This window comes from Trachymyrmex cornetzi, unplaced genomic scaffold (assembly GCF_001594075.2).
Source record: "Trachymyrmex cornetzi isolate Tcor2-1 unplaced genomic scaffold, Tcor1.1 scaffold156, whole genome shotgun sequence".
In the NCBI taxonomy this organism is placed as follows: domain Eukaryota; kingdom Metazoa; phylum Arthropoda; class Insecta; order Hymenoptera; family Formicidae; genus Trachymyrmex; species Trachymyrmex cornetzi.
In genome coordinates this window covers 1,571,748-1,587,500 of record NW_017296157.1, presented here as the reverse complement: position 1 = coordinate 1,587,500, position 15,753 = coordinate 1,571,748, and the positions used below count along the sequence as shown (strand labels likewise).

The 15,753-nt window shown below is 33.4% G+C and overlaps 4 protein-coding genes across 4 annotated transcripts; 2 read left to right on the top strand and 2 right to left on the bottom strand.

The window, feature by feature from the left end:
• Nucleotides 1-6: 6 nt before the first annotated feature.
• On the bottom strand, nt 7-6,593 carry MED28 (mediator complex subunit 28). The gene is made up of 5 exons (XM_018503194.1): nt 6,464-6,593; nt 6,310-6,385; nt 5,425-5,776; nt 5,150-5,352; nt 7-260 (listed from the first exon to the last, which is right to left on the bottom strand). The coding sequence occupies exons 1-5, from the start codon at nt 6,553-6,555 to the stop codon at nt 48-50; spliced, it is 936 nt and encodes a 311-aa protein (XP_018358696.1). The 5' UTR covers nt 6,556-6,593; the 3' UTR covers nt 7-47.
• Nucleotides 6,594-7,620: 1,027 nt separating this feature from the next.
• On the top strand, nt 7,621-9,528 carry LOC108758325 (anaphase-promoting complex subunit 13). The gene is made up of 2 exons (XM_018503205.1): nt 7,621-7,754; nt 9,180-9,528. Exon 2 carries the CDS (start codon nt 9,208-9,210, stop codon nt 9,442-9,444), a length of 237 nt encoding a protein of 78 aa, XP_018358707.1. The 5' UTR covers nt 7,621-7,754; nt 9,180-9,207; the 3' UTR covers nt 9,445-9,528.
• Nucleotides 9,434-10,440, top strand: LOC108758324 (AN1-type zinc finger protein 1). The gene is made up of 2 exons (XM_018503204.1): nt 9,434-9,952; nt 10,051-10,440. The coding sequence occupies exons 1-2, from the start codon at nt 9,521-9,523 to the stop codon at nt 10,438-10,440; spliced, it is 822 nt and encodes a 273-aa protein (XP_018358706.1). The 5' UTR covers nt 9,434-9,520.
• A 1,535-nt stretch (nt 10,441-11,975) lies between these two features.
• On the bottom strand, nt 11,976-15,535 carry LOC108758311 (tetraspanin-33). Its single transcript, XM_018503188.1, has 5 exons — nt 15,235-15,535; nt 14,251-14,454; nt 13,999-14,172; nt 13,752-13,883; nt 11,976-13,391 (listed from the first exon to the last, which is right to left on the bottom strand). Exons 1-5 carry the CDS (start codon nt 15,322-15,324, stop codon nt 13,155-13,157), a joined length of 837 nt encoding a protein of 278 aa, XP_018358690.1. The 5' UTR covers nt 15,325-15,535; the 3' UTR covers nt 11,976-13,154.
• Nucleotides 15,536-15,753: the final 218 nt, after the last annotated feature.

Below are 15,753 nucleotides of genomic sequence, written 5' to 3'. Positions count from 1 at the left end.
CCTCGGCCTCTTCCACGCCCCCGGCCCCGGCCCCTCCCCCTTCCGCGTCAACTCCGCCTCTCTGGCATCCCTATGTTGCTCGTTGTCTTTTCCAGGTAGGCCAGGGGCCCTTGCAGGGCGCTACTGCCCATACCGCCGACCGGGAACCCGGTAGCTCTGCCACCTACACCACCTTGTGCCATGAACATGCCCTGCTGATTGACTGGCACACCAACTCCCTGAAGACCTGATGTAGGCGGGCCACCAGAACCCTGTTGCACCTGCAAAGTCACATCAAATGAGGATGTATCGTGAGGACCGATACACAACGATGATGTTTCCCATGAGACATGTATGAATGCAGCAGGAAGATGCAGTACAGCGAAAATGATAAGCTTTCATTCAATGTTTATGTCTCTGATATATTAGGTGTTAAACTTAATTCCTGCCGTTTTTCGTCTCCAAAATTGATTTATTTCGAAGGGAAGATGAATGAATACTTCAATCAAAGTAATTTCCTCCATTTTCTACTTTATTACTAATTAATAATACTTTATTAATAATACTTTGATTAAGGTATTTCCCTTCGAAACAAATCAATTTTGGAGACGAAAAACGGCAGGAATTAAGTTTAACACCTAATAATATCATAGAAAAGAATTGTATGGATTACTCCATTATACTTTCGTAAAATAGCTATTTAATAATATGTCTCATATGCACGCATACGTTCAAAAAAATAGACACGCGCAGACAATGATCAAAGTCAGATTTAATTATCAGATTTTCGGGAATAACAACAAATAGGCGAGGAAAATAAAGGAAAGCACAATAATATTTCTTTCTTGTTTTTTTTTGCTATGAACAAAGATATTTATTCTGCCGCAACATCTACTTATGAGTCAAAACAACGTAAGTGAAATAGTATCTCCCAAATTGCAATAGCTATAATGCTTTTCTTATGAGTTATTTGCAAATTTAAGATTTAAATGCTCTATATTACCATTTATCATATATATTTGTGTAAAGAGAGAAAGAAAAGGGTGTACACCAGATGTATACAAGGTGTACACAATAAACCTTCGATATTTTTTAATGTTGAAAGAAATGCATACAGATACATATTCCTAGATATTTTGATTGTAAAGAACAAATAAAAGTTATTTACAAAAAATTATCAAACTTTTACATGAACATTTTAGTGACATGAAGGATACTGATTCCATCTCATGTTAAATGCGCTGCAATATGTCACAAATGTAATCACAATTTGATTGTGCAAAATATTCACGAGCGGCACCTTGGTGAAATAAACTAAAAAAGTTGTACTTAATATTTAACAGACTTGTAAGCTCCAACGACGGAGCTCCATTCTGTTAAAACATGATATTCGGATACAAGTGTGTAATTTGTGGAAACACAATTTTAACATGTTCAGATAATTGTTAGAGTGCACAGTGTTTTTACTGAGAAAGAAAAATGATCCGATATTTATGTTCTCTTTCATTGGAACTTACAAGTCAAAATGTTAAATATAACAAAATAAATGTTTTGCGCAATCGAATTGTGACTGCCATTGGCATCATGACTAATGACATGTTGCGGTACACTTGGAGTGAAAAGGAATTCCAACTCAAATTTCTTCGTATTACTAAAGACGCTCATATAAAGGTTTGGTAATTTTCTGTAAAAAACTTTTTGTTACTTTTTACAGTAAAAACAGAAATGTGTTCGTTTTTATTTTGCATTATTTCAAAATATCGAAAATTCATGTATACTCTGTATGACTTAATTCAAACATGTATTAAATTATTATTTATTAGATAAAGCTCGACAATAGTTATTTACAAGTAACAATGTTTTGCTACCTACTTTCATAATTAGAATGCAATTTACGTAACATTACTTGATGCGCATGCATACAATATCTACATGCAAAAAGTGAGCCTCTTATGTACATATGTATATTTTTTTCTGAATGAATACAAAAATATGACGCGAATAAATGTTACTCATAAGAAAAAAATATTTTTTTTAAATAGACTGAAAAAATTATATATTCATCTATATGTTTATAGTTTTTCATTACGTTTCTATATAAATATCTAATTTTCAAATAATTATTTTTTAATGTAGATCTTTCTTACGAAATGATGTCAGATGTAAAGGTGATCACTAGGTCCTATTAATATGAAGTATATCAATTATGAATACTCCTAAATTTTATTCTTGCCATTAACAGATTTATTACATATTGTTTCGTCTTTTTTTTTTACTAAGTATTTGTACATTATCGTTTATTATTTTGGCACCGTTCTACAATAGTTTGTACATACAGTTAATTTCATTTTCCTAATTAAAATTTCTGTTTTCGTATATACTTTTATGTCATAGTTAATTATAAGAAAAATTAAAAGCAATTTAATTTATTAATCTCTCTTGTACAATATATTTCTTTGTCGTGTAGAAATTGTATAAGGCACTGATATTACACACAGCATTATAATTATCACGTGTACAGTGCGGAGCATTAATTCGCTGGGTCATAATAGTGGCTTGACTTATCGACGCTGAGTCGGTAACGCTTAAAGCGCGTGCGCTTGAAATAAGAAGAGTCACTGATAAACTGTGTGGAAATTTATTGCATTTTTTTCCTGTTGCGTATAAAATTATATATTCCTGCAGAAATGCATGAATTATATCTGCGTTTATGTTTACACTGTTCTTTATATCTATATAAATTTATGATTCATGTGTTATATATTATAAATTATATATTGCGCAAATAAGTATACATATAACATAAGGGAGATAAACATATATAAAGAAATGTAAAAGATAAAAGAATGAATTATTTATTAAAATAAAAAATTATGATCTTTTTAAGAAGTTATTCTTTTCGTTGGTAATAAATTATCTCGCAATACATTATTAGCATAATATTATTATCAAGAAAAATAATTACTTCAAAAATTTTATAATATTATATAATATTTATATGATTAATTCAAAAATATATAATAATAAATGTTTATGAATATTTATCATAAATATTCTGTGCTGGGTTATCTTTGATTTTTAAATATATATTTATCTCCGTTATACTATATGTATACTTATTTGCGCAATATATAATTTATAATATGTAACATATTATAAATCATAAATATATAATTATACAATTTTATATGCAATAGGAAAAAAAACGCAATAATTTCCTCACAGTAATTGTCAGTAACTTTTCTTATTTCAAGCGCGCGCGCGTTACCGACTCAGCGCCGATAAGTCAAGCCACTACTATGACCCAGTGAATTAATGTTCCGCACTGTACGTAGTGAAACTGTTTCGTCTCCTCAGCGATTATTTAAAAAAAAATTATCTAACGTTTTAAAGTGAGTAGTTTCAGGGTGTGGTCCACTTGGCGCTACAAATATTTTGAAGCGTTTGATTGACCAATTGGAAGAAAGAATTTTACTAATTAACCAATCAGAAAATGTTTCGAAGCATTTGTAGCATCATGGACCGTTAAACCTCAGTCGTTAAAACTGCGTTCGGGGAGCGCGCTATCAACGCTATTTGTGTCATACTATTCTTGTTTCACGTTTAATGGACGATGAAGATAGAATGACACAAATAGTGCTAATAGCTCTCCGAACCCAGCCACAGTGTGCTCAATTTGGGCAAACCATGCCTCTTTTGCGAGTCAAAGTATCGTTCGTGTATATATATATATACAATTATAGGACATATAAATCTTACAAATATTTTTATAATTTACATATTAAAAAATTCTGAATTTTTCGAATTTCTGTATCATTTTATAACTGTTTAGAAAATATCTCAAATTTTTTTATATGTATTTTATGTACAATATTTCAGAATTTATATATATATGAAAAATTCTATAAAAAAGTATAGATATTTTGAGTATATATTTCTGAAATGTTTTTCAATTCTTATTATAGCTTCTACTCATTCCAACGTGTTAGAGTAGGAGCTAGAGTAGGAGCATGCGATGCGGACAAACGTTGGTAGTATTAAGTAGCACATGATAAAAAGAGACCGAACCTAAATAAAGTTCATGTGACGAAGACAACAACTAAGATTGGCTAAACTGGATTTACGAACGATCACTGTGTAAAAGAGAGGGCAGAGAATTAGAGAGAGAGACGCTTACAAACTGAGCACACCATGTAATCCTTCCACCATGGTCAAAAAGAAAGAAAGAATATGTGTTCACCCAGTAACATAATATGATTCTGATATAAATATTATTCTTCACACATGCATTTTCTTTCGCACAGACGTACTCACACATATAAACAGTCAAGCATCTCAGATACGAATAACAGAAATTCTTCTATTTATATGTACATGTCATGATGTCACAGTCAAAGTGTTAAGTGTTAACTTTAGTAAATGTATATCCGGCCTATATCCTATTTTAGCTCCAAAGACAAAATGCAAAACCATCGACGCAAAAAATTCAATGTAAGTAAGATCTTGTAAAGTGTTGATAAGCGTTGCTCAGATGCATGTTTAACACTTTGCATTTCTCGATTTCTCAAAATCTTACCCACATTGAATTTTTTACGTTAATGACTTTGCATTTTCACTCCAAAGCTACAATTGGATAGGCCTGATGTATACATTGACTACAGCAGACTACAGTAAATATATAGATTTCATGAGTTAACACTTTGACTATGACATAAAAAAATGCATATAAATGTATACAAATATATGCATTGTAATATATACACTGTCTATATTATAATTATATAATAAATATAATTATGATATATATTATTATAAAAAAGCCAGAGAGTCTCTCTCTCTCCTGTATATAAATATGACTGCATAATGTACAAGAACAGATTTAACATTAAAACCTTGTTAAAAAAAGAAATAAATTATGTGAACAATTTAGATTACACGAAAAAGTGCTTGTGGACTAAGTCATAGGAAATTCTATATTATAATCTTCATTTATATATATAATCTTCATTATAGTTTCACTCTTCAATCGTACTATCAATCGCTTCTTTCTCACACACTTTTTCTTCTTTACTTTCCTTTTAATTATTAAAAAAGCGTACGTTCAATATCAAATTTAACAACAATCTACCTGAAGAATAGGAAAATTTTAACTTTGGTGTCACTTAAATACCTGTGGTTGCAACGGATGTTGCATTTGTTGCTGCAATTGTTGCTGCAATTGTGGATGCTGCTGCTGCTGCTGTTGCTGCTGCTGTAATTGCTGTTGTAATTGCTGCTGATGTTGTAGTATTTGCTGTTGTTGCTGCATTGCAGCATTACCACTGCCACTTGTAGCCTGCTGATTCTGCCCGCTTTGATTTCCATTGGGTAATCCTATCGGCATTAATATCAGTGTTATTACTTATTGAATCTGTTGTAATTATTATTAAATTAGTTTCATATTACCACTGGGAGCTGGGCCTTGAGCAGGTGACTGCGCCCATCCCTGCAAATCCGACAACATATTCTGCCAAACAGCAATCTTGTCATTATGTCTTTTTATCAATTCTTCTTTACGAGCCAACTCCAGTTTCAGCTCGTTGATTTCTTCCTTAACCAACATCTCGGGTTTCAGCGCAGATAAGAGAAATCTCTTTTGTAAAAAAAAAGCTTCCATCTGCCTGGCCAGATCTATAAATCTCATAGTAGCCTGTTCTATTTCCGCGCGACCTTCGTCTTTATCCACTGTCAAACCACCAGACGCACCGGTTCCACTGTTGCCCAATCCCTCGTCTTTTGTCAATATACTTAAACATTGCTGAAAAAAACAATATTTGACATTCAATAACATAATTTGTTTTGACATTCCAAAATATTTCAGCAGTGTTAAATGTTTGGAAACAAACTTAGGCCCTGTTTCACAATATATGGTTACTTAAAGATTAAAGGTAACCAAGAAATTCATGAATGAATTTCATTGATAAACCTGTTGATAACCTTTAATCTATAGGTAACCATATATTGTGAAAACGGGCTTTAGAATTGAATAACAGTGAAAACTAAAAGAAATTCATATACAGAGTGACCCAGAATAACATATATATTATTTCAGATAAAAATACAATTTCTACTTAAATATTTCTTTGTAATGATAATAATGACATTAACATATGCCAACAATAGAGCAATTTATCGTGACAATTCTACTTCGAGTTTTACATTCGAGGTATGCCACTTTTACAAAGAAATGCCATCATCGGCAAAACATTCCTCGATTATATTGACACGAATAATAATACGCGGTACATTCGATTAACAGTAATACGGAGTAATGTAAAATGCCCGTTCTACCTGAAATGATTCTTCGAACTCGTCGACGAGGTTACCGCCGCTGTTGGTCGGCGTCGCCATTACGGTATTATATGTTCTGTGGTGTTATATGTTATATCCGCGCGGAACTGCGCGCGAAAATAATCACCACGACTCCGTTATCACGATTGATTACCTTGATCTCGCGGGAATGCGCGAATTTTTCCCGCACGCAACATACAACCCCTTCCCGCCGATATTTGTCACGATCATCTGCCATACCGCCATGACGATTCAGACTGGCGTTCCATGAGCGCAAATTTACAGCGGAACGGAACAGCGCGACCAATCACAAACTCTACAGTCATTGTCAGTCATTACTCTGCTTTCTTTTCTGCAATTGTGATTGGTCTCGCTGTTCCGTTTCGCTGTAAATTTCCGCTTATGGGACGCCCAGCCTCAGACCATCTATGATGAAGACAGCTGATGGCGCTTATTACTCCATCTTGCTCCAGTTTTCCTCCTTTTCTCTTCACGATGATAGGGAAAAGGAGGAAAGGTAAACAATGAAAGAGGTTCAGTTGAAAAGAATGAACTTAGCATTAGTACTGTCCAAAGACATAGAGAATGAACTGCGCGATCCGTATCTAAGTAATGTATCAAATGTGGTCTACAATAATGAGAGAGAGGGACCGTGAGAGACGGCCAATCTCCCTTTCATTCTCTCTCCCATTACACCATTGAATGGAAAGAGATAGAAATTGCTGTCTGCCACGGTCCCTCTCTCTCATCCTTATCGACTATTTTGACACACGGATCGCGCAGTCAATTCTCTATGTCTTTGATACTGTCTTCAATATATATGATCTTACGATGTTATTAGTAACTTAAAATCACAGTGTAAGAATTGGTAATATTCTTACATCTTGCTTCAAACGATCTTAAAATAACCTATAGCCGATATTTATGGTATATATTTATATATCCTTATTTTAAGGACGTCCTGAGTGATGTCTTAAGATGCTAATATAGCCCTTTGATTGGCTTATAAAACGTCTTAAGACTGTACTTAAAATAATTCCAAACATATATAAGAACTGTATAGGTGTTTTCTATTTGATGATACAAATCGACAAAAGTGTCTTTCTATCTTTGTTACTTTCTAAATAGATCAAGAAAGATTGAATGACGTGATTTGTGTCATTGAATGGAAAGCACTCTATAAATACTGGCCTATGACTATGTGTGGACCAGCCTTTATATATATACATTTGTCCACGTAATCCTAAAAGCACTGAAGTAGTATAGCAATATGATCCATCTAATACTATTTCGTTATTTCATGTTCATGATTTCGCGAATTTTTCCCAGATTTACTGATTCTTGCCGATTCTGCTGATCTTGAGGCACATAAGACTGAACAAGGTTGAATAAACTACGAATATATATATATATAAATCAGGGATTTTCGAATATTTTATTCGGTGGTGAGTATTCGGAAATTGTCTAAATCATATGTTAATTGCTGAAAATGAAAGTCAACAATTACAATTTGCATATATATTATGAATTTCGAAAGTTCTAATCTTACTCTCATTTTCTTCTATTCTAAACAGATGTTTTTGCACTTAAAATTCTCCCCTCCCTAAGCTATTCTATTCATATAATAACATTAGAGTGAAATGATACATATATACATATATTTTTGCTAATTTTAGGATAGAAAATTTAGAATAAAGAATATTTGAGGAGCAAACTTCCAAAATGCATTTTGTTCAAAATTTCATTTTTTTTTAAATTAGAGATGACATAGTGTTCAGTGTCGAAAGGACTCATATTAGTAAGCTACTCTACGATGTTCTGAAAGTATTTTTTCACCATCAATTTATGTGCTGAAAAAAGTCTAGACATTCAAAATACATTATTCTTTTAACTTAAGACAAATAGAATGCATTTGTTTAACATTGCATATTAGAAATAGTTTAGCAATTTTGTTTAACATTTTATATCTTACTGATTAGCAAATTGTTATTTTCTGTAAAGTGTATGGTTTTCTTATGGTTTTCTTTCTCGTTTTCTGAAAATTATAAATTTTAGACAAAATGCATTTTAAAAGTCTACTCCTTATTTAGAATGAATGACTTTAGAATAAAGAATTTTTTTAATATAGAGAAAATCAATTATAATGGACCTCTCAGAAACATCAAATCAAATTGATTAGCTCTATGGAATAGAGGAAGTAGAAAAAAAATTAATAAAATCACACACACACACACACACACAAATTAATATGTTAAAATTAAAAAATTTACTGAAAGTAGAATTCATCAGCTTGACTTCTAAGGTCCGTTTCCACCAACGCAGATCAACTTTAATCTCGGTTCAACTTAATCTTTGTCTTTTTCTAGTTCTAAATATTAGAAAAAGACGAAGAGTAAGTTGAACCGAGATTAAAATTAATCTATATTGGTAGAAATGGGCATAAGAGGTTCAAATATTTAATTTGATTGGATCAAATGCTGTATATAATTGTATTTGATTCACACATATAAATTATATAAAATTTTAACATAACCGGCTTTAAGAATAAAGCAAATTATAGGATAAAAGAGCATAAACGCCAATGCTAGATTTTATTGTGAATTAAAACATAAATATTCGTTTATTGTTGTATTTTGCAATGTGATATAAAATATATTATATATTTTATATCACATTGTGAAATACAATATAACAATAAATAAATGTTTATAATGTTTTAATTTGCAATAAAATGTAGCGTTGGCGTTTATGCTTTTTTATACTATAATTTGCATTTGTTTCATATAAGATTTAGATACGTGATATTCAAACAACATAAAATTCATTAATTTCTTGAGATAGTATTGTAAGTACAACAATGTTTTCTCAAGCCTAAGTGTGTTGACCGTCGTTTACGGGATGGACAGTCAGGTATGTGGAGACGGCAGGTTGATAGATGTGATCGACGAGGGTTGGCGCAAGGAACGTCTGCCCATTGATGACATCTCGACGCCAGTAGCTGAGCTGCCTGATCCTGAAAGCGACAACGGCGATTCTCATATGACGTTGAAGGAGTTGGAGCAGAAGTGGAATAATCTGGCATTAAGCTCTCTCAGCGACAATCATCTACATTCTCCAACACCACTGCACAACTAGATATAGTTTTCAGTTTCCTTAATTGCCAGAAAACACAATAAAGTCGATTATAATTTTGATTTGTTGCTGCATCACAATGGAATTTCCGGAAACTGGTAAACACTGCTCAGTGAAAGACTGCAAATTATTGGACTTCTTGCCACTTGTGTGTGAGCATTGTCAGGCCACTTTCTGTAAAGAGCATTTCAATATGGAATCGCATGAGTGTTTGAAAACAGAGAACTCAAAATCTGTTGTGGAACAATCGGCAAACTTTCTATGCTCTAAAGAGTTTTGCAAAGATGCATCACTCGTTGAGATGCCTTGTATCAAGTGTAAAAAGCATTTTTGTGTAAAACATAGACATCACGGATGCTGTTCACGGTTGGAGTTGAGTGAAACAGAGAAGACACAGAAACTGAAGAAGTGGCAGATACCAAAGAAACAGTTTGCGGAAGCAAAAGCTATAGTAGATCAACAGATTGCGGACAGTTTGAAGAAATCTAAAAATGTAGCATTGGCAAATAAAGTATGTTACTTTTATGAACTAAAAATACTTCTATATAATAGAAGTATGAACGCAAATAAATTCTTCTTCTAATAAATTCAATCCTCCTTTGCTTGCAGGTACAACTCATGCGTGTGAAATGTTCTGCGATTGGTCCTAAAAATGTACCAACGAGCGAGAGAAGTTACTTTCTTGTATATTTGCCATTGACAGTAGAAAATAAACATATAGGCACTTCGAAAGGGGCTTTTGTCAATACGAACTGGACGATTGGCAAGTGCATAGATTCAATAGCGGACACACTTAAAGTTCCCAACTATAATAACACACCTACCACAAATAAGTTAAAACTCTTTCGTCATTCTACCGGAGATCTAATATGTAGCAAGATGGATACACCTTTAACACAATTATTTGAAGATTTGGCTATTTTTGATGGAGAGCGAGTTATTTTAGAATATTCTCTTAATGTACCTTATAATGTAATAGATTCATCTTTATATAAATAAGTATTATATATATATATATATATATTATACTTTTGTTGTAATTAAATTTGAAATTCAATTTGAAAATAACAGGTAATAATCCACTAACTGCACAACTATCGAAATACAGTGTACTTTATGCTACTTATGATATATAGGATTTTATATGATTTGGATTTTTCGTATAATTTGATATATCCATAATAGCTAAAAAACACAGCTCTTAGAATAATACTTGTTTATTACAAACTAGAAGGTTTTATATCAGTTTTACATTTATTCTTGACAAAGAGACACTTAAATGCGTTAAATAAACCATTTATACCAGATTATTGTCAGATTTGTTTAAAATAAAAGAGTAACGATATTCTGACTTTGGCACTGGACGTTTGTCTCATACATATGAGTTACGCTAATGCAGCAACAGAGAAGTATAAATTAGTTATATATTCAAATAATTGTGCGCTCATTCATAGTTTCATAATACAAATATGGCATCGCATACACTACAAGTGAATGAGAATTACCATTAATAATTATCAGTATCGTAAGTTCAACAGTGCACGTACATTCACTTATTTATAGGATAACAATATGTTTGTAAATATTAATTACAAAAGAAAAAGAAGTAAAAATTGCTTATATATGTATTATCTTAATAATTAAATGCATTTAATGCTTAATAATATAGAAAAAGAAATACAATTCGATAATTTGATTTATACCTAGCTAGTAGAGCAAATTAATTTCTCAAGATTAATTTACAAGATGATATTCACATCTAATCTCAAATTCATTATGTTCTAACTTACATATTTTAATGGAAGTAACGTATGCGTGAAAATGTGTATACGACTATCGATGTTATCTGAATTCTCATATAATTCTACTAATGTAGTTTAATCTCGGTTTAACTAACTCTTCATCTTTTTTTAGTTTTAAGAGTTAAAAAAGGTACAAACTAAATTAAACCAAGATTAAAGTTAATCTACATTAATAGAAATGAGCCATCGGTCCCGAAATACAACGGATGCTTTCCAATTGCTTAACACATCTTAACACAAACGTACACAGGAATGTACAAAGTGTAACGTTGTTCGCGATTCAATTGGAACAGAATGGGTACTTTCCATTTGATACAAGTCGACACAAACATCCTCTCTCTCTTGTTGACATTCAGAGAATGACAAAGATAGAACGATACTTGTGTCGATTTGTGTCATCAAATGGAAAGCACCCAATGTGTACGCTGTGCACAGTTGAAATCCGTTTCGGATAGAGTTAGATTAAATGTAGTTTTTTTCGCCTATATTAAACAAAAAAAAATAAGAGCGCCGGCCACTCAACGTCTTCCAACCTTATTTATAGCCGTTGCAGTTAGTAACATGTAATTGTCACTAGAAAACACAAGCTTACACGGTCCTCGACTGAGTACAGATGTGTAGTGTTGTGTCGACGATAACGGACAATTGGAACACAACTTGTATCGCCGTGTGCACAAAAGTGTCTAGGGATATTGCAATTGGAAAGCACCCAATAGGTATAGCAAATTTTAAACCGAAAAAAAAAAACAAATTATAATCGATAATTTTCTTCATATTCGACTGTGATTGAACGATATCTTACGACTTAAAGTTTACTACACCTATTGTGCTTCGGGATTTATGAAATAAGCTATGTCACTTGTTAGGCCCGGATTTTCATTTTCTGGTTAACTTATGGTTAGACTATATTTACTGGATCTTATCTATGATGATGAAGTCATGGGTGAAACATCAGATTAAGCCTAACCACACCAAATAATGAAAAATTGGGCCTTAATAGTAGTACATCAATATTACCATTAAAACAACTTTGTGTCAATGTGCTGAAAATGATGGAATTGTACACTGTAACGAACTATCTCACGCTAGAAAGACAAGATGATATCAGATCTGAATATCTTAATTTAAGCAAATTGCCTCTATATATTGCACAAAGTACATTGAAATTGTGGTAAAAAGAAAAGAAATGCAAATTTAAAAATTGGCTCGTGGAAGAAATAACATTCGAGAAACGAATATTATCATGAAATCCAGCGATTTTTCTATAACATTATTATGTAACTAATGCAATGTAATGTAACACATTGTAACATGTTCATGAAATACATATTACAAAATTTATCATGGAATTAAATATCTCTCTCACTTTTGTCTTTAATTCGAGTTACCAGTCGCATGTTATCAGACAAATGCATTAATCGTGTCCCGTGCAACATTCACAAGAACATGATCGCACGTAACTCACCGATGCAAGCGCAAGCATTTGAGTCATGCAATTAACTACACAAGATAAGCGAGAAGGTATGTTTTCCTGAGAATTAAAAAAAAAGAGCTTTTGTAAACGCACAGGACACCATTTCTGCACCCGCATGTGTACATATCTTTATGCAAGATTTTTATCGATGCCTCTTATCACGAACGTATTCTCTAGCGTACGAAGGCTTGTCGACCGCCGATGACGTATTATCCTTTACTCACGTACATGTGAAAGAAATTCTTGAAATAAAGAACGAGTTTGATGAGGGACAAAATGCACAGTATGTATAAAGAGATCGCGAAAAGGACGAGCAATGCCATTCGCGCGTTTATATTTGTCTCTGTGTCCTGCGAACCGCGCGATCGTCCGCCACTGGCCACCTGCCTATTGGCCGCAGAATGTATCTGGTAACGGTAGGTGGCCTGAAGTCAAGCTCAGGAATGCCAGCGGGACTTCTGCAGCTCGATCTGACCCTCCAGCGTTTTTGCAAGGTAGATCACAAAGAGCTGGCTGAGCGCAATGCCTAGAGCAATGCCAGCTATAGTGTAAAGATTACGTTCCGCCCAGCTACGTACAATCTCGATACATCCACTGGTCCACACCTTTTTACTCGCTTCTGACACTGGTAACATCTGGACCTTGTAGCCGCACATTATATTTACAAGTCCGCTCTGAAAATTGAAAATATCTCAATTGTAAATTTCTCATTAAGTTCTTTACAATGTTTTAAGATGATTATTAGCATTATTATTAATTGACGCTCAATTTAATTGTAATATTATTTCAACTTCAGTTTATGATTGCATTTCGACTAACCAACGATAATAATTAGCGCACAATTTAAATAATGGAAAGATATATTTAAAATTTATATAAATATTAGGCATCAAATTTAACCTTGATTCTTCTTTTGATTTATCTCAGCAATGAATATAATTGAAAATATCTTTCCAAGAGAGAGAGAGAGAGATTAAATATCTTTCAATTATCTTTGGCTTTCTATATATAAGTGCGACAAATAATATACGTACGGATATATCAGTAGCGTTTATGCAACAAGAGAACGGTACACCACAACGTTCTACACTAGGGCTGGTGCAATTAAAATATTCATTCTTTCCCCAATCTAAGTATCCTTCTTGACTTAAACCACAACACTTGAACTGCAATATAAAATTTTATGAATATTTCACTTGCGTGTACGAAATTGAATAACTTGTACAAATGTAAGAGACATGTGTTTTTATTATTATTAATTATTTTATTTGTGATCTTTACTTCTTGTTGGCCAAAATCGATGAAATTTTGCAGATCTGGATCTTCTCTGTACGTCTGAATTATTTTGTCCGTGAACGACTCTTCCAAAAGAGACTGTAATGTGTGAGGGAATACAAAACCAACGATCGCCACCCCCATCTCCAAAAGGAAGAACACCAAAAGACATAACGAGTACTAAAAAAATCATTCGATCAGTCAATCATGTGTTTTGCACCGCACTTGTAGAAAATATTCTGTACACGAAAAACTAACAAATTTAAGAAGGCATGTATTTTCACGAAGGGCTCCTACGCATCCTGCAAAACTAACAACAAAGACTACTCCGCCAGCTATCAGCATCACCAGAGAAATGTTCAAGACTACATCGTAGACGTTCTCTACCCTGACAGATCCAGTTGCCTGCCATTTATCCACAAATGCATAGAGACCTACGCCGATTAGCAGTCCACCAAACAGCTAAGCATAAAGAAAATTATTTTTGCCTCCCATCGTCATATATGACATCATTTCTATATTATCTTTAACTTTTGTTCTACTTCCTCTAGACATGATGTTGACTGATATCCAAATTTAGCTGGGTTACTGATGTTAGTAGATTCGAAATCAACACAAACATGTTTTTCCCAGCTTTTTTTTCAAGACACAGTTGACACAAATGGCATTCTATCATTCTTGACATTCATAAATAAAGCCTAATCTATAATTTGCTTTTTGGGCTTTCTGTTCTTTGCTTTTTTTTTTGCCTCATATCCTGTTTCTTCGTAATCTATAATGTACACTTTGCTTCCTTTTTTCTTTCCTTTTAGTTATTGTCATTTTCCTCTTTGCGACTGTTCCATTGACAATCGTACTTCTTGTCATGTGTTTCTTATCTCCTTTGAAGTTTGTCATTTTGTCACGAGAAAAGACGAAGAAATAAAATAAAAGGCAAAAGTAATAAAAAGTAATAAAAAAAGGAAGCAAAGAAAATATTGTAGTAAACTTAAAAGTTGACGAACTTGGGAAGAGACAAAATACACATTGCAAGAAACGTGATTATCGATAAAACGATCGCAAAGAGGAAAAAAGAAGTAGAAAACAAAAACACATTGTAAATTAGACTCAAAAAAGACAGAACGACTATGTCAACTGAATCTCTTAAAAGGAAAGCAGCCTATATCTTGTCTTAGAACAAATCGCGAATTTCATTTGCGTGTATGCAGCATAGAAAGAAAAGCAGAAGAACGAATCGCTCACCCAAAAGACGAAATTCAGCATGAAGATCATGTACTTCACGCACGAACTAACGTACGTGAAATTGTTGCTACGTCTGCGATGATTCATCATTGTGTGGCGGTGAGTATACGACGAATCTCACAAAACGATTGGTGTCTCCGAGGAGAACTCTCGGCACAGCGTAATTTGAACGTTCGTTTCACTCGTCTCCACTCACGGCGATGAGAGACAATTTGTATCGACACATACTTTATCAGTTTCTACCCTTTCCGCCATTACGAACGTTTCTCGTGGTTTTCCCAGGAATCCCAGGTTTCTTAAATTCACGTTTCTACGTTCCTGCGTTCCGTCGCGCAAAAGTTCGAAATCAGCTGTCCGGTCCACGTTTCGCGAGGATACATAGGTCTGTTCGCGTTGCTCGTACTTTTGCACTCAGTGGATGCATTCAGGCTGTGTTCCAAATTGACTGCCAGCACTGAAAATGCTACAGTTTACGTTGCGTGTACTATAGATTTTCAGTACTGGCAGTCAATTTTGGAA

Bases quoted from the DNA above. Each gene is read 5' to 3' on its own strand.
- LOC108758324 (XM_018503204.1), top strand. From the start codon at position 9,521: ATGGAATTTCCGGAAACTGGTAAACACTGCTCAGTGAAAGACTGCAAA. The intron at 9,953-10,050 runs GTATGTTACTTT...CTTTGCTTGCAG, and splicing joins ATGTAGCATTGGCAAATAAA to GTACAACTCATGCGTGTGAA.
- LOC108758311 (XM_018503188.1), bottom strand. From the start codon at position 15,324: ATGATGAATCATCGCAGACGTAGCAACAATTTCACGTACGTTAGTTCG. The intron at 14,455-15,234 runs GTGAGCGATTCG...CTTTATGCTTAG, and splicing joins TGCTGAATTTCGTCTTTTGG to CTGTTTGGTGGACTGCTAAT. The intron at 14,173-14,250 runs GTTAGTTTTTCG...TGATTTTTTTAG, and splicing joins ATACATGCCTTCTTAAATTT to TACTCGTTATGTCTTTTGGT.
- MED28 (XM_018503194.1), bottom strand. From the start codon at position 6,555: ATGGCGGTATGGCAGATGATCGTGACAAATATCGGCGGGAAGGGGTTG. The intron at 5,777-6,309 runs GTAGAACGGGCA...TGTTTTTTTCAG, and splicing joins AGTTCGAAGAATCATTTCAG to CAATGTTTAAGTATATTGAC. The intron at 5,353-5,424 runs GTAATATGAAAC...TAATGCCGATAG, and splicing joins TCAAGGCCCAGCTCCCAGTG to GATTACCCAATGGAAATCAA.
- LOC108758325 (XM_018503205.1), top strand. From the start codon at position 9,208: ATGGACAGTCAGGTATGTGGAGACGGCAGGTTGATAGATGTGATCGAC.